Source organism: Rhipicephalus sanguineus, chromosome 4, assembly GCF_013339695.2.
Source record: "Rhipicephalus sanguineus isolate Rsan-2018 chromosome 4, BIME_Rsan_1.4, whole genome shotgun sequence".
Lineage (NCBI taxonomy): Eukaryota > Metazoa > Arthropoda > Arachnida > Ixodida > Ixodidae > Rhipicephalus > Rhipicephalus sanguineus.
In genome coordinates, this window is record NC_051179.1 from 176,651,244 (window position 1) to 176,673,703 (window position 22,460).

Sequence of the window (22,460 nt, forward strand, 5' to 3'; positions counted from 1 at the left end):
CTAGTTTTCTTCTTGCATTCCTTGCGCACAATTGGCTGATTGGCTGAACTGGCGATTTGTTGTCTTTCGACAATAAATCACCAGTTTCAGTACAGCACTTGTGTTTGCGTCTTTTTGTGTGTACGTATTCGTTGCCCTTTTGTGCGCTGCCTATTTGAAAATTATGGCTCACCAACTAGCCCATCAGTACATTCTTGCAGTTGTGGTTGCACATCTCCATGCAGTGCCATTTGCAATCTTATTTCAGTAACTACACTTCACGTAGCCCTGGTGGGGCTTTAGAAGTGTAGTGAACTCCAAGCTATCAGCATTTCGGGTTTTTTTTTGCATAACAGCTTTCTTCTCGTCTTTCTTTCACACAGCTTCTACAAGGGCACGATTCCACGCCTGAGCCGTGTCTGCCTTGACGTTGCCATCACATTTATGATCTACGACTCCTTCATGGACCTCTTTAACAAGATCTGGACGACGAGCTAAGCGGCTCCTTCCGAGCAAAACACTCATTCACACAAACATGCACATGTATTCAACATAAACCTTGCTGACTTGACAGTTCTGAGCCCTTTCTTTTGCTTTTCGTTTTCTTGTCATCGCTCTTTGGTTTCTAGTGATGTTGTATCTACCCGGTGATGCTCCCATGAACTTGCTTTCAGCAAAGCGTGAACATGAATAGTATGTGTATTTGTTTTACTGCTTGAAGTGCTTTGTTGCCAGTTGGACATTTGCGAGTTTATTTTGGAACATCGATGGTAGTATCGCTGTTAGGACAATGATTCTTTGTTTTCTGCTTATAGCTTTTTTTTTTCTGTAGCATGCAAAGATTCCATGCTTATCCATTGCATCTCAAGGCCCACCCTAATCAGACAAGGCATTCTGACCAGGACGTATTTAGTGAGGTTTCGGCTTAAGTTTTCAGTACTTTGTTGTGTGTGGCATGTGTAAAAGCTGGAAACCGCTAATACGATACATCTCGGGATTCCTGGTGTGCAGTTTCGGTGCAGTTGCCATTTTAACCTGGTGGTGTCAAGCGAACCTCGTACACCTATTCATCTGTTACACTGACGAATAGATCGGGCCACCTTTCATTCGTCATACGTGCAGTGTAACATCACGAGATAATGGAGAACATTGTAATTTGCATTTTTACATCATGGTGACAAAACCTTGCTTTTTCCTCACAACGGTGGATGCATTTGTGAGAGGAGTAGATACCGTCTCCATCACGTTGATGAATATTCTGGATATTCGATTGATGGTATTCAAGATCACACCAACATATCACTGGTGCCATTGAAAAAAAGAGGCATTGCGTGCCTTCTTTAATTTTCTATATTTCTTTCAAGGAAGTGAAGAAGGCACCAGGTTTGCACATCTGTCGCGTGTACGAGAATAGTCTTTTTTACATCGTCTTGAGAATTTTGGAGGCCTCACATGGTGCCTATGTCTTTGTTTGTTTTGTTCCGTATGGAAGTTTTCTTTTTTTCCAATATTGTTTCACTTAATTATTTTTTTATTGTGGCACTTTCAGCTGTAGTCCGGGATCTTTATAATTTCAGTTGTTCTGTTATGATGGTTGCAATCATTGTATTAATATTTCCATTTAGTAAACAGCTGTGATTGCCCATTCTGGGACCATGGTCTTCCTAGCCAGCATTTACTGCGTGTTGAAGAGTGGGCACTGCAATACTATTCCAGTTGAATAAGCCACTGTTTGAATTGGATGACTGCATTGCTTTTTGATCACTTCGTGCTTGCAGTGGTTGCTTTCTTAGTTTATTTTTTGTGTTGCCCTCTTTACAGACTGATTTATCATTTCGTTACATATTTTGGGAACAGCTTTATTTTTTCTCAGAGCTTGTTTGAAAGCTACATTCCAGCTGGAACGGCATGGCTTATGAACCTACACAACTTGTCGTTCAGCCTAGGTTTACTTTGCATCTGTAGTTAACCTGTGCCTCGTGGTTCCACAGCAGACTCTCGATAATTCAAGCTTTCGGCTAATTCAAACAAATAAACGTTTTTGGTTGGCCCGCTATGTTTTCAGTGTATATTAAAGCCACTTAATTCAAACTGCTTGAATGCACAAATTCAGTTAATTCATACTTTTTGCTTGTCTGTGGCTGAGCATGTTTGCTGCCTTTGTCGCTTCTATCTCAACATTTGCTGTTTTATATCACTAACAGTCACAAATAAAGCCCATTGCCTGCCTACATAGTGGCCAAACTAGCCAAATCATGCGCACCAACATTTGCATGCCAACTGAGGAAGAAAGAAAAAAAAACGAGGCTGTCTGGCCTTAATCTATCGCATGCCAAACATTTCTGAAGTCACTTTCAACGCAGTACAAAATGTGTTTTTGCGGAAAAAGCATACTAAGATTGGGCATGGGCTACAGGCTGTCGCGGGACACAGCGCATGTTATTGCTTAATTACACACACGTGCATGTGCCATATAATTGCGAGTACCAGTATGATTACTGGTGTCCAGAAATTTTACTGGCAATCATTCGGAGCAGTCTTTGCTGCGGCCCTGAGAAACAGTAAACATTACAACACAAGATGGCATGTTCCCCCATGTCATATTTACGAGAACTTCTGATAATTCAAACTTCTGATGATTCAAGCAAAATCCTGGGGTCCCCCTCAAGTTTGAATGTAATGAGAGCCTAATGTATTTAACCTGTTGTCCTGGACTTCTTAATGCAAAATGGCTAGCAGCATATTTAACCCTATTAAGCCTGTTTGGGCATCGGAGACTGCGTACTGAGCAACTAAATTGCCTTGAAAGTGCTTTACCAAGTATACTGTACTTCTCTACAGAGCCTTCTTGTGTTGCCATTTATTGCTGTTTAAATGCAAAAATATTGCATTTAGACACTAAAGAAGGACCGATGTGTTGCATTCAATCAAAGGTTCTGGGCCCTGTTTACGTTTCAACAAATGGTAATAGCAGTGTTTGTTTGCTATTTTTTATTGTTTTTTTAATGGTGAATTTTGTGAGGTTCTTGTAATGCATATGCTTGCATTGCAAATGTGAAGTTCTGTAACAACCCTTCCACATATCTCAAGCCTTTCTTTTAGCTTGTAGCTTTTCTTACGAATTCTTGTGGGCCTAGTTCGTACATTAATGTCAGGATGGATTGCTGGCACACACACACTCACCCACTCAAACAAAAAAGAAATGTGTACAAGAAAATGAGACCATCTTGTTTCTCTGTGGTGGACGTATGTTCCTTGTGTGCCTATCTAGGCAATGTTCTGTAGCATACCCAATGAACCAGACTACTGTTGTACTGCTCTTGACAATCATAGTGTCTAACAGTTGCCTCGATGTAGCATGCAAGGCACTCCTGCTCCCGTCACTGTTGTATCAGGCTTGTGTAGTAAGGTTATGCTACTACTGAGATGTGCGACTGTTTCCTCTACGTACTTGTGTTGCCTTTCTGTCGTATCCTCAGCGGTTTCATAAGTAGTAGCTTGTTTCTCTCATAATTTGAGACTCATTTGCAAAACAGGTGACTCTGCAACTCTCTTGTTTCACATTTCTTGTATGACCTTTGAAATAGAGCAGCGGCTTCATTCTGTGCAACGTGAGCATTCAGGGTCGTGAAGATTTTGTTTGCCATGTACTGTATTGGCTGATGTTGTTAATGCTGACGTTGCAGTAGCTAGCTGTCAGTGAGAATGCTACAATGACTGTTGCACTCCTTTGTTTGTATCCAGCTGGCTTTACAGTCTTATGAAAGTGCTGCTGAATGGTTATGCAGCAGGATAGACAGATATACTTTGATGCCGTGTTATGCGAGGCCCATGTTGTTTGCTGTTAATCTTTTGAGTATAAGTGCGGGTGTGACTTTGGCAAGCTTGATTGAAGAGACTGGACTTGTATTATTGGGACGTCGTGTGTTGGTGTCGTTCTGTTTGCCTTTCTTTGTGGCCACTGTGACAGTCCTTAGGGTGTTTTATACTTTATAAAGAGATATATAGTTATTTTCATATACGCATCTAAGGAAGCATTTATAAATTTTTTAAAAATCAGTCTTGCATGGTACTTCTTTACTTTTTAATACGTCTGCCTGCTGTTTGCATCATATTCTGGTGTTACAGCGGGCCATATTCAGAGTTATGGTCTTGTGGACTGATTGATAAATGTTTTATTGCAGGCAGCAAATGTAAGGTGCCACTCTTATCATCCAGACACTGCGTGTGCATCTGTTTCTAGTCATTCTGCTGATGACAGACTGCCATTGCATCTGAATGATGCATTCTTCAATAACTTCACTTAATTGTGCTGTTACAACACTGAAATTTCTGGAACCCTCCAATATGGCATCTCTCATAATCGTACTGTGGCTTTAGGGTGTAAAACCACAACAATTATTAATATTATGACACCGTATGCTCTGGACTGCATCACTTACCTAATCGTGAAAAAAAAAAACAGTGACCTTCATCAGTATTCGTTTGTGCCATATCATGAGACAAGTTCAAATACAGTAGAACCCCGCTGTTACGTTCCTCACTGCTGCGTTTTCCCGGCTGTTACGTCGTTTTCCGCCGGTCCCGGCATAGCTCCCATAGGATACAATGTATTGGGAACCCCGCTGTTACGTCGTAACTGTCGGACCGTTCCCGTATGATACGTCGCGAAGTGCGCCCGGAGCCGACCGAGTGACTACCAAAGAGAGCGGCCATGGTGCATTTTCACGCAGCTTGGCCTCGTTTGACCGTAATATTAGCCGCATGAGAGGCGCAAGCAACAGAATCTTTCAATTGATGCCAACAAAAGCATGGCCTTCGAGATTCAAATTGCAAACATGGCGTCTATGACGTAACTGCTCGCGAAAGCAAGGCCTTCGAGATTGGCATTTACTATTGACAAAAGCATAGCCTCTGAGATTTGCATTGCACAACATGGCGTGTATGACGTAATTGCTTCCGAAAGCAAGGCCTTCGAGATTGGCATTCACTTCTGCCATCGCGTTGGCGTAGACTCATCATCATCGTTATTTGTCGGAGAACGGGAGGAGTTCGCGCTGGTTGGAGCTCGCATGGTCGTGCGTGCGGTTCGCGGTCGGACTCGCCGCGCCGGTCGTGATTGCGTGTGCTTAGTTCTTTCATGCCTACAGCTGTTGGTGTTAAAAAAATCACATACGTTGATTACATTTCTGTGGATGAGGCCGTCCTAAGCTCCGCGTTTCTATCCATGACTAGATCGCGGCTGAGCGCGCCAATTTTCGTGCTGCTCGTAAGAATTGAAATAAAATTCTGTACCACTAAATATTTTGCCGTTTTTCCTGTTTTTCGGCTCTTACGTTTCCCGTCTCTTACGTTTATTTCCTACGGTCCCTTCAAAAACGTATCAGCGGGGTTCTACTGTATCAGAGTAACGGTAATGGATTGCGTAATGCCACATATTTATTTACAGTTTTGATTACATGCGGCTCTTACGTGGGATCGGGCTATTTGGTGAAATTTTTATGAAATGCACTGTAATTTGATGCATTCCTCTCTGATTGCACACCACCAAAAACACACACTACCCGTCACAGTGGTCTAGTGGTTATGGTGATCGAAGTCTTGGATACGCATTGTTTTAAACAATGACGCAGAAGACGGGCAGAGGTAAACGGGACAAAGCACAATGGTGCTCGACTGCTGACCCAAAGGTCGTGCCATCGAATCATGGCCGCGGCGGCTGCATTTTGACAAAGGCACAATAACCACCGGGCCCGTGTGCTTAGATTCAGGAGCATGTTGAAGAACCCCAGGTGGTCAAAATTTGCGGAGCCCTCCGCTACGGCATCCCTCGTAATCACATCGTCGTTTTGGGACGTAAAACCCCAACAATTATTATTATAACAGAAACACTGTTAATTTCGTTATGACTTTATTCTTTAGTGCTTGCATGCCGTGCACCAGCTGGTTAACAGATTATTAATATTTGCATTAATAGCCTCACCAGCACAGTAATAGATTAAATCATCTTTCATGCCACCACTGAAACTCCGGTTACTGTAAAGCTCTTGAAAATTACTTGGAATTTGTCGGTTGAAATGTAAGTCATTAATACACAGGTTGGAATTTGTTTCTGAATTTTTGTTTGTGTGTTTTTCTTTTCTTCAAATTTGCAGGTGTGTGGTCAAGGTTATGTCATAACTTCCACAGTTCGAACTCCTGGCAAGAGCTGCTGCATTTTATCTTTGTAGGGGCACTAGCTGCCAATTGCACTTGTTTCCTCGCCAAACAGTTGCGTAAATGTGCGGAGAGGGGTTATCAAAATGGGCAATTTCCCACTTTTGACAGAATTTTAGTTTACGCGAATATCTCGCATAAGATGACATGTGACAGCACCTGCTTGCTCCCCCCCCCCTATCCTGAAAAAAGATTCCCGTCCGCATTTATATGAACAGTATTCAGTGCAGTGGTAATGCTACAAATCAGTATGATATGTTTATCAGTATACATTTCTTTATACGTGGGTTCCAATGCTTACACTGATGAAAGGAAAGTGGAGTTGCTGCTAATAATCACTCGAACAAATGGGTTCTTTTCAGTTGATGTGTCATTACGTGGATGTGACCACAATGCTGTCCATGAAGAATTTATCTTGCAAAAAGCTTTAGCAGTCTCGGCTTTTTATTTGAACCTCATTGTAACGGAACTGAACTGGAAGCCGGTATGCTCATTCTCACCTTAAAAGCAGTCCTTTTACTTGGCAGTATTTGAGAACTGCACCTATGATGTTTCAAAACACTGAACTCTCGTAAATCGAATGGCTTTTGTTTTCTTTTGAATCCAGTGCACAGATTGAAATGAGGTGCATCTCACTGTATCAGTCTTCTTGCTTGTGTTGTCCTGCACGTGGTGGGGCCACCTTACCGAATATACATGCATTTGAGACACTGGTGTCGTTGGCTTAACCCATGCATTGTCAGGTCTCTTCTCTGTGCAGGCTGAAATTAAAAGGACACAAAAGCAAACATTGAATCTGTCTGGATTCCTTGGTAACATTTATGCAAGCCTCTGATTGTAGGTGGATCACTGAAAAGGGGCCACACCTTATAATTAGTAACCGAACGAATGGCATAGTTTATGGCATAGTTTGTGTAAGGCAGTCCATGCTATGTTGCTTACTGCGGTCTGCTGTTTTCAAGTCTGAGATCCACAATAGTGGGCCATTGAACTAAAGCACTAAAAATGATAACAGTGCTGACAGAGTAGCGTGAAATGACATCACCAGTGAAGTGTCTCATAGGAAAGTTAATAAAATCAAAATGGGAACACCATGTTTCCTTTCATGTTCGAATGCAACACGATATTATGTATGGTTATCGTCAACGTCAGAGTTATAAATGCAGAACGTTGGGTCACAGGACTGGGTGCTGCATATTCAGTCAGGACTGCAATCCTGTCCTATCCTCTTGTCATTCTCTCTGTCAAAAACTGTGTTCTCAATAAAAATACTGATGCTACCATTGCAACAGTAATTAGGATTCCCCTTAGTTAATTTAAGTGTTATATTCTCACGACTGGCTGCGTTCCTAAGCCGCATCGAGTTTTCTGAATCGGCTGGGCATGCCTAGTCAGTCCCTCAGGATCGACGAGCTTGCCACCCCAAGCATTTCGTGTCTTGATGTCACAGGCAAGCTTCTAACGACAATCAATTTTCTACTCTCTGCCCCTACCTAATAAGGAAATGTTTATATTTTCTCTGCATTTCTACCTTCGTGTGCTTCGATGTCTCTATTTTCTACTCTCATCGCAATCCTTCCAACTTGCTTCACGTTTTTACGTCATACTTCATTCATTTAGAACTGTCACACATTTAGTGGGCAAATCTAAAGACTCTTAACGGCCTGCTGGTGCAATCCAACTTCAAGTATCCCATCTTCTGATGTTACGGAAATTGACACCAAAGTTCTTGAAGGTATGTTTACATAACATTTCCTCGTTGGCCAGCGTTCATTCGGAAGATGCCAATTTTGACATTGATTGGATTCCTGCCGTGGTGGCTAATCGCAAAGATGCTTATATAAAAGTTCTGTATGCACAGGTCCTGGATTTTTGGAGTTCTTTAGTTACGGTTAGTTGATTGTAATAAAGGCAAGCGTTGCCAAATGATGCAGAGCAAATCCACGTAGTATCTGTGCAAATTTCTCTGCAAAACTGTGATGATTGTCAGCGAGACTAGAATATATATATTTTATTACGGCTGTTTCAGATAGTAGTCTATGGTGTATATTGAAATGGAATTGAGTGTGAATGTTTGAAACAAAACTGGCTTGCATTTCAGGAAACTAGGCAAGTGAGAAGAAGTGATAATTCCATTGCAACTTGTGTGGCTCTGGAAATTACCCGAGTGACACAGCCGAGTCGGAGATTATATATAATTTGTGCAATAATGAAAAATTATGATTATGGGCACACAGGAACTTGCAAAGCCTGCATCTCTGGCAGGTAGTTTAAAATAAGGCTGCTTTTACTGCTAGATAACCACTAGTTATCATGCACAGCACTAGTTGCTCTGCAAACCTCAACAGTACTCTGGACCTATGTGCAGTAGGAGTGCCTATTGCAACAAAGTACTATGCTGACCCGAAAGTCGCAGGATTGAATCTCGGCGGCAGTGGCTGCATTTTCGATTGAGGCGAAAATGTTTGAGGCCCTTGTACTTAGATTTAGGTGCACATTAAAGAACCCCAGGCGGTCGAAATTTCCAGAGCCCTCCACTACGGCGTCCCTCATAACCGTATCGTGGTTTTGGGACGTTAAACCGCAGATATTATCATTGCAACGAAGTACTAAATCATTCAGAAGAGAAGTCTGTGAAAGAGCTAAGTATTCTCACTCTTAACAAGCAGCCATGTTTGCTGTTTTCTTTGATGGCATTTGCTGTTTGGCATATTTGTGCTGGAGCGAGTCATTGTTTAGAAAATAAGGTAGCATACTGGCAATTCAGATTGAATAGCTTGGATTACTTTATCCACTTATCACATGACAAAAGTTCAGGAGAAAACGAGGCCTGAATTGACAAAAACTAGTTGAAAATCCTAAGATGAGTACACCTATCGGAATGTTTTGTTCCATGACTTTTCATTGATTCATATTTGTATCTTTTGTCTCCTAGCAGTAACCTTCATAAAAAGCTGTCCCAGTGGCTGTGTCTAAAGCTGTGTCTGTGAATGTTGCCCGTGTTGATTTTCTGTCGTGTACGCATTAACTGCCAACTTGAGCAGCCACTTGTGGACGTAGTGCTGCTGTTGAGTTTGCATACGACAAACATGACTGTTGTGCAGGGTTTGTTTCTTATATCTGAGTAATCACTTAAAGTCATGTCTAACGAGCATTCACTCGTTGTTCACCTGCTATTTCTTTTTCGGAATCACTCTGGAACATTCACTGAAAGCGAATCTACCAGAGTGGTCCCCAAAACGAAATGTCTTAGCTTGCAAGGTCAGTAGCCTATACTTTTGAAACTATAATTTGGTGGATTAGAAGTGAAAATTGAGCTAGTTGATATCAACGCATCTTTTACTTGCTGCAGCGCTCGCCTGGACGATTACCAAGATTAAGAAAAGCACCTGACCTGTACTTTTCTTAAAGGGGCCATGAAGCACCCCTTGGGCTTGTTGAAAAAACATCTTCCGGAAAGCTGACGCGGCTATAAACTGCTGAGCCAAATATTGCAGTCGTGCGCGCTGTGGAAAGGCCGCAAGCGGAGCGCGAAGTTGCTGTTTTCTCAGGCGCCCTCTTCTCAAACAGAGGCCGATTCTCACTCTCGTCTGTGGGCGGAGCGCCTGCCAGTTGATGTCGCGTATCTGCTTCTCCGCGTCGCAAAAGACATAGCATCCTCATTGGCTGATAGCTGACATAAATTGAGAGCGGCATTCAGATCAGATGCGCTTCTTGCCATGGGGTGCCGCCACTTGTCAGCGCCGCACTCCTCAGTCTGCTAACTTTACACGGTAGCCACACTCGCGCATGCGAATCACAGTGGGAGAGCGATCGCGTTTCACGACGCGCACTGACGTGACTTCTTTCCCCCGTGCCATCCCTCCCTGTCTAGCTTCCAGTGCGCTCGTCGGCACGAGAAAAGAGAGAAAGCGCTGAGAGCGTGCGCCCAAACCCCTGTAACTTCGCTCGTTCTTGACGGATTCAAGAAATTTTTGTGGCAATCGATTCAGGAGGCAGTAAATTCCGATACTGAGATCATTAGATCATTACTTGGAAAAGTGGTTCATGACCCCTTTAATCTTCGTCCTCATTCATGTGAGCGCTGCACCAACAAAAAGATTAATTTGTTGGATATCCGGCTGATGCGTGTATCTCGTCAACCATCTCATGAGTTACCGTAGCTTGTCATTAAAAGTGGGTGGTTATGAAGAAGAAAGTAGTGCACAGTGACGAATTTCAATGGTCAACAAAGATGTCTCGAACATTTGCTCAAAACTGAGGTGGCAAACAGTGCCTTTTGCAGTTTAAGAGTTGTATCTGTCTGGCATTTTCGAAAGAGCATGAAAAAATTAGGACAGGCAGGAAGACAACAGCAGAGTGCATGCGTCACTTTTCCACTGCTGGGATTAAGTATACAATCCTTCTTTCTAATTACATGTGGGCGAAGATATACTTTTGTGTTGCTGGCACTGACTGTCGACGTGCAATGTTATTTCTACTGTAAATTAGTATGGCTCTTTCAGCAGTGCGTGTCATTTTGCTAGTGTTGAATGCTAACAACGCTAGCAATCGTGCTCTACCAGCAAGGCTTATGCTTCATGAGCAGTGCTCCCCAAGTTGGAACTGGAAAATGCATGCACGATTGCTTAGAGGAAAACTGTAATACGATTCATAGACACTTGGTTGCCAAAAACATTCTGGGTATCGCATCAGCTGTGTGTGCTCGTCTACAAATCTAAGTTTTATTTTTTCACTGATGTACACACATTTAGATCACTGTTTTGTTAATGACACTGCTTTTCTTTTGGTGCTTAGAAGCTACATATGTTACTGCAGCTGTCATTATTACCATTTATGGCAGATATGCTCCACTTCATTTGATGTTGGGTTTCTTGACTTGTAGAGTTTCTGCAAAATGTTGTTGTCTTAGTGATCGTAATATTTGGAATGAGGAACCAAATCTGAAGAGAAATTTTGACCAGAACTGAACCCAAACCCGAACTGATCATTGCTGAACGTGCCTGAACCCAAACCTGAACAACAGAAAAAATCGGTTATCGGTTTGGATCAAAGTGGTTCAAAGAGCTTTTGGCACGAGGGCATACCATTTGTTGGTAGCACCTCATCGCTGCAATCAATAGACCATTTTCATAATTGTAAAGCTAGCTTTCCTGCTCTGCAGTTTGCCCTGGCACTTGCTGCAAGCTGTATGTTCAAGTGCAGTTTGCTCGTGCTATGAGGCGCAAAATGTAGACTCTTCTCTCTTGACATAAACGCTCATAATAGACAAATCCCAGTACGTGCAACTATGACCTCGTCTCAACTTGAACGACAGGTTCCGCCATTAGTTGGGCGAATATGCAGCGCAGGGAAGCGCACATGCAGATTATGAAAAGGGTCTGTACCAGCATTTTTGTTGTTCTTTATCGGTTTATTTTTTTGTTTGACTCATTTGTTGTCTACGCTTGTTACCTTTATTTTTTTCAGAATAACCCGTGAAAGGTAATGCAATTCGTGTTGAAGTGGAGCACAAAATGAAGGTGGCCGTCTTATGCAGAATAGTTATCTATTATAATTAAGTGTGTCTCGCCTTTATACAGCCTATCAACAAAACAATTTATTATTTCCCAAATCAGCAGGTTTGTATTGCTTCATAATGATGCAGCCTTTAACTCACGCACCCCACACCAGAAGCATTTATGACGTATTGCTCTTTTTTTTTTCATTAATTTCAGCGTGATCATGCACCAGATGTAATCCTGCCATGTTACATGCCATGCACGTGTATCAAATTATAGTGAGAGTCTTGTTGCCATCGACGAAGCTAGTCGACGGCACTGTGCAACATGTTGAATGTGAAGTTTACTTTGCTGAACCAGTTTATGAACCAGAATAATTGTTGCGCTGAACCCATACTTTCTTTTTGGTACGATGCACTGGTAGGAGTAATGTATATGTACTTGGTAGATACTCCCAGCAATATGAATGTCTTGCTGTATAGTCTGTAAGTTAAAGCTGCGAACTCTTTCTCCCCAGTTGTACAGTGTACTACTTACGGTGCATGCAAACCTTGCAAAGTGTTGTTTAATGTGTGCCTGTTGTCTCCATGCTGTATACAAAAGTGAAGAAAAGCTGTATCTAGGCAATGAAGATAAAATAAAGGTCGTCGTAAACAAATGCAACGCGTCTGTCAGTACCTTGCCTTTCGACGTCGAGATTCAGATGGATTATTGTTTGCACAAACCAGCTGGGAATGGCTGCTGGTGGGCTTGGCGATCTACATGCTGAGGCATAGATTCCTGGCTGTTTTGTGAAGAAGAAAAAAGCTGTCGTAAAGGAAACGCGATCTGTAATACTGGCAATAGTGCAGTCTCTATGATCATAGCAAGACTGTAGTGTCATTCATAAAGCACAATGGCGGGTTTTCCACCCTGGAACAATAATAAAGATGCAGAATACTAATGCTAATCTCCAGTGGAAGATTTATCGCTGGGAGACAGGCACATGACGCATATCCGATTACAGTGACAAGAAAAAAAAAGTACAAAGTTGACTGCAAGCAGTAGCATAGCCAGAAAAGCCAGAAGCACCCCAGGCTACACCAGTGATTGCAAGTGATGTTAGCTCCTGCGGCATGCGCTGAAGAAAAAAAATCTACACATGCTAATTACAACGGGGCAAGAGAATTATTGTGGTTGCAAACCTTACAGCAAATACTCTTTCTGTGTCAGTTCTGTTGATGCATCATCGAGACAACAGATACATTAGGAAATTGATTTCTGCTACCTCAATCTTTGTTGACATTGTAGCTAGATATTTTGCTCACTTTACATATTTAGCTGGTGAATAAGAATATTCATATTTATCCAGATTAAAGAAATGCATAGTTGCATTCCTTGGTTCCAATATTAGTACAGAGTGCCCCAACATGTGCAAGACAGAGAGCTAGTATTCATTAAGAAAAGGACTGCATGAGATAACCTAATTATTGCGTATGGGACCTTCTGGATGTGCCCTGGATTGCAATTATTAGCTGCAGTGTCAGTGTATGTGCTTCCACAGCTGTTAATAGTTTAGCATAATAAACTACTGCCTTTGTGTCACAAAAATGTAAGGCCTCCATTGTATGTGTACAAGCCACTGCATTGTATCGTTCAATGAAATTGTGTCATGTATTTTTTGTGCAAGTTTGAATTGACATCTTATATGTACCAGTAACCACTGATGATTCAATCTGACTCCTGGCATATTTTTTTTTTCATTAAATTGTATTTAAATGTTCGTCCCTGTCATTGGTGTTGTGCGAATGAGGTGGTGTTGGGTGACATATACCTTTTAACATTTTCTGAGCATGCTCACTTGTGTCGGCTGCCTGTAATCGTTTGTCTGAAATAATAATCAATCTTTATTATCTTTATGCGTGCACGAACAACTAAAGGTCCAGATACTGGTGCACAGAGAAAGAAATTAAAAGGGTAAAGCAACCACACTCAAATGTCGATATAACCAACACGGATATAACGAATTATCAGTTATAACGAAGTCAGTGATGCTACCGAGGACTTCCGATTTGGGGCAATTTCTGGAAGAGCAAAAATTTCATTTTGCCGCACCTTGGCGCAGCAAAAAAATTCAATATTGAAGCACTTCGGAGCAGGTAATTTTGCATTTGGGAGCACCCTGCTGGAGCAGCTACTTTCACATTCTGGAGTTTGTTGGAGGAACAAGTTGCATTTACGTTTAGACACCCGAATAATTATTATAGGGCTCTTATGAAGAGCCAGATAAACATCTTGATTTGTTGCAAATCTGATGGAAAAAATGCTCTCCAGAGCACTCGTTATTTCACACTATTATGCAAAAATTTGAGCGTCATGGAGTTGGATATTGCAAAATAACCTCTCCAGACCTTTCTTCAACTCAGTCACTTGAACAGAATACTGGATCAGTGAAATTTTTTACTCTGAAATAACATTCTAAACACAATTATGAATGTGCAGGGCTCCTGCCAGAAATTATCTTGATAAAATGTTGCACTTCAAGTCAGCAGAAGTGGAGAGAAACGCCACGGCCTACAACAGTGCCTCGATGCTAACAAGTCACCCGCTCCCTTCTTATGCATTCAAGTCGACTCAAAGGCGAAAGCCAGCTTATTTTGCTTCTCATTCGATTGTATTGATCCTTTTGATTTACTATATTGAACATTTCCTTCATTACATGCAGTGTGGCGCTTGCAGCGAGCTACCAAATTCTTTTATTTACGCTTTAATGACCAAAGTATGCATGCTCATTCCCTGCGTGTGAAGGAAAAATGCACCAGTGTTAAAACAGCATAAAAGGATGTGCAATGTTAAATGACCCCTGACGGTGAAATTTTAGTTTGTGACTTTTTTTACTGTAATTTGTAGCCTTGCGTCTGGTAATGGCAAAATTGAGTGAGTCATAAATACTCTGGCATATCGTGTAATTAATGCTAGTGTCGCTTATTCAGACCACTTTTAGCGTCATTTTGAAACACCCGCCTAAAATTGTAAGAAACTACTGCCCCACAGCGGGGGAGCACCCGAGACATTGTGCGCTAAAGCTTTGGTGACATTGACAGCGCAGTTTTCAAATTGGGGGCCCTGTGCGCGATAAAGAATGAAACGATGTGGGTGCTTCGGTATGAGTTAAGCCGATTAAGTGCGTGTCACCTCAGGAAAATGAAAATCATTCCTGGCGTAAGCAGCCAAAACCACCTTGAGAGCAGCTCGACAACTGAGCGAGAGGGACGAGAAACAATAGCCCTCGTCGGGTGCCAGTTGTGGTGTTGTGTGTGCCCTGTGCATCTTCTGCAACGTCAACAATACTGGCTTTTCTTGTGCAACTTCACACGGGGCCTTCATCTATGTCATATTAATGGAGATGTCGCGAGGTGCTGCCAACTCAGATGAGCACTCACGCTTACTGTAAAACCAAATTAAAATATCTCAAAGGTAACGTTCACCACTAATAATCGGCCAGAAGTGCCCACGTGTGCAGAACAATCAAACAACCCAAACATCTCGAGGTTTTGATTTTGGTGTCAGGGGCCCTTTAAAGAGAACTAAAAGTATGCAAGAGTGGACAAGAGCCGTACGGGTCCACCCTATGTGTTTTTAAAACCTGTAAATGATTTAAAGTAGTGTACTGTGTATTCTACTTTAGGAGACCGGTAAGCAATCATCATACTTGCAAAAAACTTTTTTTCACCGAAACGTTACCCAGCGTATGTTGAATGCAGTAGTCTTTCTTTGATGGAAATGATTTCAGTAACATTATTTTGTCACTGTATAATCAATGTGGTAGCGATATTGCCATGCTTTCTTTTGTTCTTCAGCTTTCGAATAATATTCTCCTATGTAGGAGTGTGTTTTCCAATCATTATGTCTTTCAGTAAACGGAACAATTACTTTATTGCTGGGACTGTTGGTACACAGTTCAAAAGAACGACAGCACCCAGCTTTGAAGGGTGCATACAGAAGAAAGAATTCTACAAGCACAGACACCCAGTATGTGTGTGCATTCCATTCCTTCCTCTTGTGTAAGACTCCTTGAAGCTGGGTGCTGTTCTTTCAAACTGTTTTAGTCAAATTGTATGAACTACGTTTATTGTACAAAAATAAAGCAGTCTTTATAACTGAAATCTTGACTGTCTCTAATGAAATACTTTCACTCTTCATGCAGTGCAGTTATTGGCTTCAAATTTCATTTAACTGCAAAACAAAAAGGGAGCACCGACCAGTCTGAACAAAATGTTTATGACGTTTCGGCTTCCAGCATGGAAGCTTGGTTCACGATGAATACATCACGAGAAGTGGTTCATTTTGTTTGGAAGCTGAAACATCATAAATATTTTGTTGGACTGGTCTGCATCTCTTTTTTTATTTCAAATGTACCCTCTTAGCCAGACTGCACTCCATCTCGATCTCGACTTCAAAGCTCATTTAACGTACCAAGCTGAGTGCTCACTCAACAACAGAATTTTGTGTTGACAACTGTGTAGAAGACTAGGAGTGGCGCAGTCATCGTTCGGATCTATTCGGTGCGTTCTAATAAAGGAAGAGGTCGGGGGCTTTACCATGGGGACAGTGGCTCGTCCTTTTTTCTTCATTGTGTTTTTTTTACATAACATTGAGAGCCAATCTTTGTGATTGTGACTGTTTCACCTGGCTGTTGCATCCGCTTGTGGAAACGAGAGCTCTCGTACACCTCGTTTTCGGGGTGCACGAAGTAGCTTGTGAGCCGCCGGGTGACTTCCGCGTACGACTCGTACGCGTCTTCGTCGGACACGAGCGAACTGAGGACGATGCGTGCACGTGGACCCATGCGGTAGAAGAGGGTCCTAACCCTCCTCTACCGCATGGGTCCAGCACCGTCTCATCTGGTGCTGCATGCATGCCGGTGGCGAAGGAGTAGTCTTCGAATTGCTGTAACCAGAGAAGCCACTCGCCGGCATCGTCGAAGGAAAATGGGGCCGGGCTCCGGAGACTGGCAGTAGCAAAGGCATGAACTGGAGCATCCTTATTAGCCATATCGATTGGCAGAAACCTGGCATCCCACTTCTGACACCATGTGGTGGGTGGGTTCGAGCCTAGACGGCCGAGGGCCGCAGAATCAACACGCACGCTCCAAGTCCCCAGCAGAAGCGATCCACTTTGTCGGTACACAATACAACCTGTAGAGGAAAGAATTTTGCAGCGCAAAATAACACAAGGACGAGAAGGGAGGACACAACACGTGCGCTAACTTTCAACAAAAAGGTTTATTTCAACCGAAGCACGAATATATACAGTGGTGATGCTCAAACGCTACAGCCAGATGTCATGCGCAGAGAATTAAGTACTTTTTTGTCATTCTGATTTTAACAGGAGACGTGCAGAGAAGTGATATTTCTTATCATAGCCTTTTATAGAAGATATGCACACCAACCACAAAATTAATGCATGTTCAGAAAATACAAGTCTTTCTCTGACAGGGACAAGGACGGCGTGCTTACACAATCGCTACCCAACTTTGCGATTTTGGCGGCTTCTACTATTAGTCTGGTTAGTTCATCACGGTTAGTCAATAAGACCTTGGTGTTCTCAAAAACCGGGGCGCACCCACAAGCTCTGCAATGCATCACTTCTTTACAAGGTTGCAGTGCTCTCGTAACCTGTCATTCAGACAGCGCCCCGTCTGTCCGACGTACTGCTTTCCGCAGAGGGGAATCTGATACACCACCGCCTCTCTACAGTCCACGAACCAAGTCCTATGTCTTATCTTGCAAGCAGAGGTGTTTTGCGGTGCTGGACTACTCAGTCTGCAGATAGAATTAAGCTTGCACGGGGCGGAAAAAACTACCTGCACATTAGCACGTGGCGCCAACTGTTTTATGTTATGCAAGATTTTGTGCGTGTACGGCACAACAGCTATCTTGTTTCGCGCGGCTTCAGCGTTGGAACCACAAGGCCGAATTTCTCCCCTTGAACCTGTAGAGGGCGACCAATAACCAACTTGGCCAGATATTACACATGCACTTGACATTTACGCGCCCTCTACAGGCAGTAGGTGCTGAAGATCGTATACACGCCAGTTTATGCGTGATTGCTGAATAAAAAGGAAGCATACAAGTGATATATTCACCATGAACTTCACCTAGGTGTCATGGAGTCGGCTACATTTTGAGCGCCTGCTGGAGCAATGCTAAAGGGTACCCATAAGTCTTCTGGCCAGTTAAACAAACTTTTCTCCAATTACTTACTGTGCGACTCGTAGCTTCATTGCTTTCTTTCACGGCGAAGAACAGCATCAGTAAAGACTCAGGACTGCTACAATGAATTTGATAACATTGTTTAATTCGACATTGACAGCTGGATCATGCAGCATGGTTTCAATTACAAGAGGTGTTTTACAAAGTGTGGATATTATTTGAAACCGTTTATCACAGATAAATAAATAAAAGCAGTGTGGACGCCAAATTTTTTCCTCTCGTGCTTTAAAGTGTACACTTGGCCAAGTTGAGGCCAAGTATTCATCTTGCCACAAAATTGACAGACCCTTATGAAAGGTTAATAGTACGTTGCATTCTGCCAATACACTTGTGCCCTAACACAGCAAGCCAAAGCCGTAAATACTTACAACAAACGCAAAAACGTGTGCAACAGCAGCAACTATTAGCAGCCTGTTCTACAAGAAACAGCAGACACATTTCAAAGCCAACCAAATAGCCTGCTGGCATTGGCAGCCATTATGTGCATTGAAGTAAACTATAGAATGTTTATAAAAACAAGAAGTAAATAAACATAAAAAGTAAGCATAAAATATCACGCAAGGCCGTGAGCATGCTTATAACAACCTCAAGAAACTTGCCATGTCTAGCAAACTAGATGCATTACCAATGATTGATAGCTGTAGCACTATATGCAGATTAACAAACTTTCTAAATGAATTGCATCAACTTGCAATATAGGGAGGAAAAACTGTTAGCTCTCCAGTTTGAAGGGGCTCAGTGACACTGCCCAGTGACTCACTCTAGATGCATTAAATATTTGGATGGAAGAGATTTTCGAGGTGATTCCCAATGTCTGCTAGCACCAAACACCTTTCTAAAGCTTGTCAATAAGTGTCACATAGGCCCGTCAACTTTAACGCCACACCTGGAATGCTGCTTACACCACTTGGATGAAAGCAGTCAGTGCCTTTAGAAGTAAAACCAGCGAAAGATTACAAAAACCGTTATGCACATCAAACACAGCTTTCGTGACACATTCAACATCAACACACTGGTACTAGAGACCCAGCACTAAGCAACTCTTAACTATGGTTAACAGCTGCAAAACATGGAATATCCAAAGCTGCCCCAAGTAAACACTGTGCCTCAAGTTGAGTAAACACTGTGCCTCAAGCACATGCATCCACAACCTTAAGAAGAAGAAGCTATACAAAGTTAAGTTCCTACAATGATGCTGCTATGCGACTTCCTCACATCTACTGCAAGCAATCCAGTAGCTGTTTATATCTACCACCTGTGCTAAGCTGTTTTTTGTTTAGGATGTTGTAATTTTAAATGTTGTGTGATAACATACACTCATGCGCACTACTGCACACAATGAGGTTAGAAGCCAGAACAGAAGAGGACAAAGCTCAAGACAGTTGAAACTTGCTGCAGCACTAAACCAGTAACTAATCCACTTGCTTGTAGCCCTGAAAAACATGAGGATCTTTTCTATGTGGGAGCACATAGTTTTCTACGTGTCTTGCATTCCCTGTCAATTATATCCAGAGGTGCACTCACTTTTGTATTTTTCTTGGTATAAAGTCCAATGCACCAGCTCCCCCATGCAATGGCCATCTCGTGGATAAGGCTGATAGCTATGCAGCGTAAAAATATAGGTGATGAAAAATGCACCATTCCATTCACAGCACCTATTTCTAGCAAACATTGCACACGCAAAGTGATGTCTTCAGAGATGATTGATCATGAAAACAATGCCGAACACACCAGGAGTGCTCTTGTTAGAGTTGAGGACACCTGAGAAGATGATGCGAGGACGTGCTACATGGTGGCTTACAGGGAATGCTTCATTCAACCTGCTACAATATCAGACGATATTATGAGGCACAGATCTGGCAAAGGCTATAATTCAACAATCCTCACTAACTCATGTGCACAAAAGCAGGTCCCACAGCAGAGAAGAAGAAAAGAAAGCCCTAAACAACGACAAGAAGTAGTGGTTCCACTACCCAAAGTCTCGTCAGATACTACTTGTAATGGTAGTCTATACTAGATCTATTGCCACATGTACAGTCTTGGCCGAACGTTTAGGCCACAGCTCGGGCAATGCACTGAACTTGGGCTATGTGACAGTGCTTACGTAACACTTCTGGCACTTGGAGTGCAAAGAGGAGAGACACTGCACTCGTCTCCTTTGGGCACTGAATGGAAAAAAAGCTGGACTACATGGTATAACCTCCATTCTCATCAAACTTGAGCGGCCCAACTACTTTTGACCAAGGCTTAGCTGACTAGAACTCTCCCGTGCTGAGAATCAAGTGAATCTCACGTCCTTGTCCGTCTTCTTTTTGTCTCTTGTTTTAAGTTCCACTGCTCAAATGAGTGTTAGCCATTTATATGAATCACCATGATCTTGTCCCCATAAAAATGCATGACATAATGCAACTGTCCCGCACACTGCTTGCTCACAGCTGCATTGGTCCAAAACAACTCGCACGAGCACAGTGGTGCTCACACTACATGCACACTATTTCCACGCATAGCTTGCACGAGAAGTCCTTGAAGACTGGCTCAACTACCACGCTCGAGCCTGTCAGTGGCAGAAGAAGCCTGCAGGGTGACCTGCCGTGCATGCCTTGCGTTTATGCTGGCAGAGCTGGGAAAATGCTGATTCACAAGCGACACGATCAAGAAGCAGCAGGAACTTCTATGCAGAAGCAGCAACTCGTGTAGTGCTCAGTCCAAAAATCTAAGGAAACTTTGGAACAGCCCTTGCTACTGCGTAAAATATCCCGACGACAACCGGCACCCTTGGAGGAACTCGGCAGGCAGCAATGTGCCCCAGTGACGTGGAGGGTCAAGTGGACCAGCCAGGCCGAACTATTTTACTATGCTTGCTTGCCCATTTGACAAACCTACACCAAAATGCAGAACCAGGTCTGGAGCTGGAAAATGCATCATGGTGCCACTGCACTGTATGTGCAAATAAGAATACTAAGCAAGCACCTATGATTGAAACAAGCACCCAATCCAATTATCTCGAAAATTTTGAACACCTCTTTACACGGCAGGTGGCCAACACCAACAGTGACAGGTTGTCGAAATCGCAATATGGGATAGAGCAAGGCATGCCCTTAATTTGAATGTAGTGATGAGGCAATCGTGCATAACGTGACCTTTGTCACATGTGTAGAGATTTGCCATTTTGTTCCAACCAACAAGACTCAGCCTCTGTAATGAAGCGGAAGGTGAACTACATACACCCGAGTGCAAGAGTTTGTTTCGATATTTTCACTCGAAAAACGCAGCAGGCATCTCCTCACCACTCCATTCAGTCTCCTTATTTTCCCTAGAGATACTTGGAGATTTCGGATGGGTGCTCGAATGGGATTTCGTTGTATGCAGATATGGAATGCTGTTGGCAAATGCAGCCATTCTTAAAGCAGTGACGATCAGAACTGTGTGATCTACTCTTTTGAAGAGTGCGTCCTTTAATGTATGGTACTGACATGAAGCAATAATCATTGTCAAACTTGTCTTTTTTCTATACAGTGCAAAACTATTGTTCCACGAGAAATGCTGCAGGATGCATTGCTGAAAGATGTGAAGAAGACGGATGATGACTGGCACCACTTACAACGGCAGCTGCCAAGGAACCATCATTTAACCATCAGAATGGAATATTAATCAACAGAAGCATGACAGTGTCTCTGAGTGTACATTACTAATGTACCTCAAGAGACAGGTTGCATGGTGAATGCATGCCACACTTTGTCTATACTCTGTTTCCTCAGCTGTAGATTCTAGTGCTCTCTTATTGTTTAAAGCTACAGCTTATAGTGCACTTAACGTTTGCTAATAACTACACTGTGGATGGAAGCAATGGTTAAAGAGAAACTTAAAATACAGTTCAAGTTTTCGGGGGAGCAGCTCTAAAAGAAAGCACAGCACATGCAGATTCTTCCATACATAAGTAATGGAAAGTCTGAGAAACGAAAAACGTCAGCCCGCAAAATTGGTTCTCCTTAAGATATTATCAGGCTCTGGCGACTGGAGTGATGACGCACACTGGACACCCCAGTCCAGTTATAGCCACGCCATGAAGCCAATCAGCACCCACTTGTTCTTGGCCACATAAAGGATTTTGGGCTTCTGCTTAAAGTATATAAAAAACTGCGCACTCATAAATTAAATTAACACAGCGCAGACAGAAAAAAAAAGCGGGCAGATGTGTCAATGTTTCCATACATCTTTGCAGTTTGCTGCCTCGAACAACGTTCCTCAAGTGTCTTTTGGAGAGTTGCTCGTGTCTCTTAATACAATGTCATTCAAGAAAATTTGCACCAACAGAGTTCGCTGGTATTCTTAACATATGTTTTCCAACGTGGGATGCGGTACTAGCATTGCCACATCTTCAAGGCTCTGCAGATCATCCAGCTTGGGTATGGACTACTTGCTGATTTAGAACATCTGATGACATGCGCACTAACACGTTAAAGCCCTCCACTCACAAGATCCTTGGCACAGACACCAGCAGGAGCAACTC

At 42.7% G+C, this 22,460-nt stretch overlaps 1 protein-coding gene and 1 pseudogene across 1 annotated transcript in view; one reads left to right on the forward strand and one right to left on the reverse strand.

Annotated features, from left to right (window-relative positions):
* The window catches only part of LOC119390916 (putative tricarboxylate transport protein, mitochondrial), a 31,173-nt gene extending 29,180 nt beyond the window's left edge, over positions 1-1,993 (forward strand). The window contains exon 7 of the mRNA XM_037658623.2: positions 363-1,993. Within this exon, the coding sequence (XP_037514551.1) occupies positions 363-477 (115 nt within the window). The 3' untranslated portion in view covers positions 478-1,993. The remainder of the gene's footprint in view (positions 1-362) is intronic.
* A 14,312-nt stretch (positions 1,994-16,305) lies between these two features.
* Positions 16,306-19,531, reverse strand: LOC125758352 (uncharacterized; annotated as a pseudogene).
* Between the last annotated feature and the right edge of the window lie 2,929 nt (positions 19,532-22,460).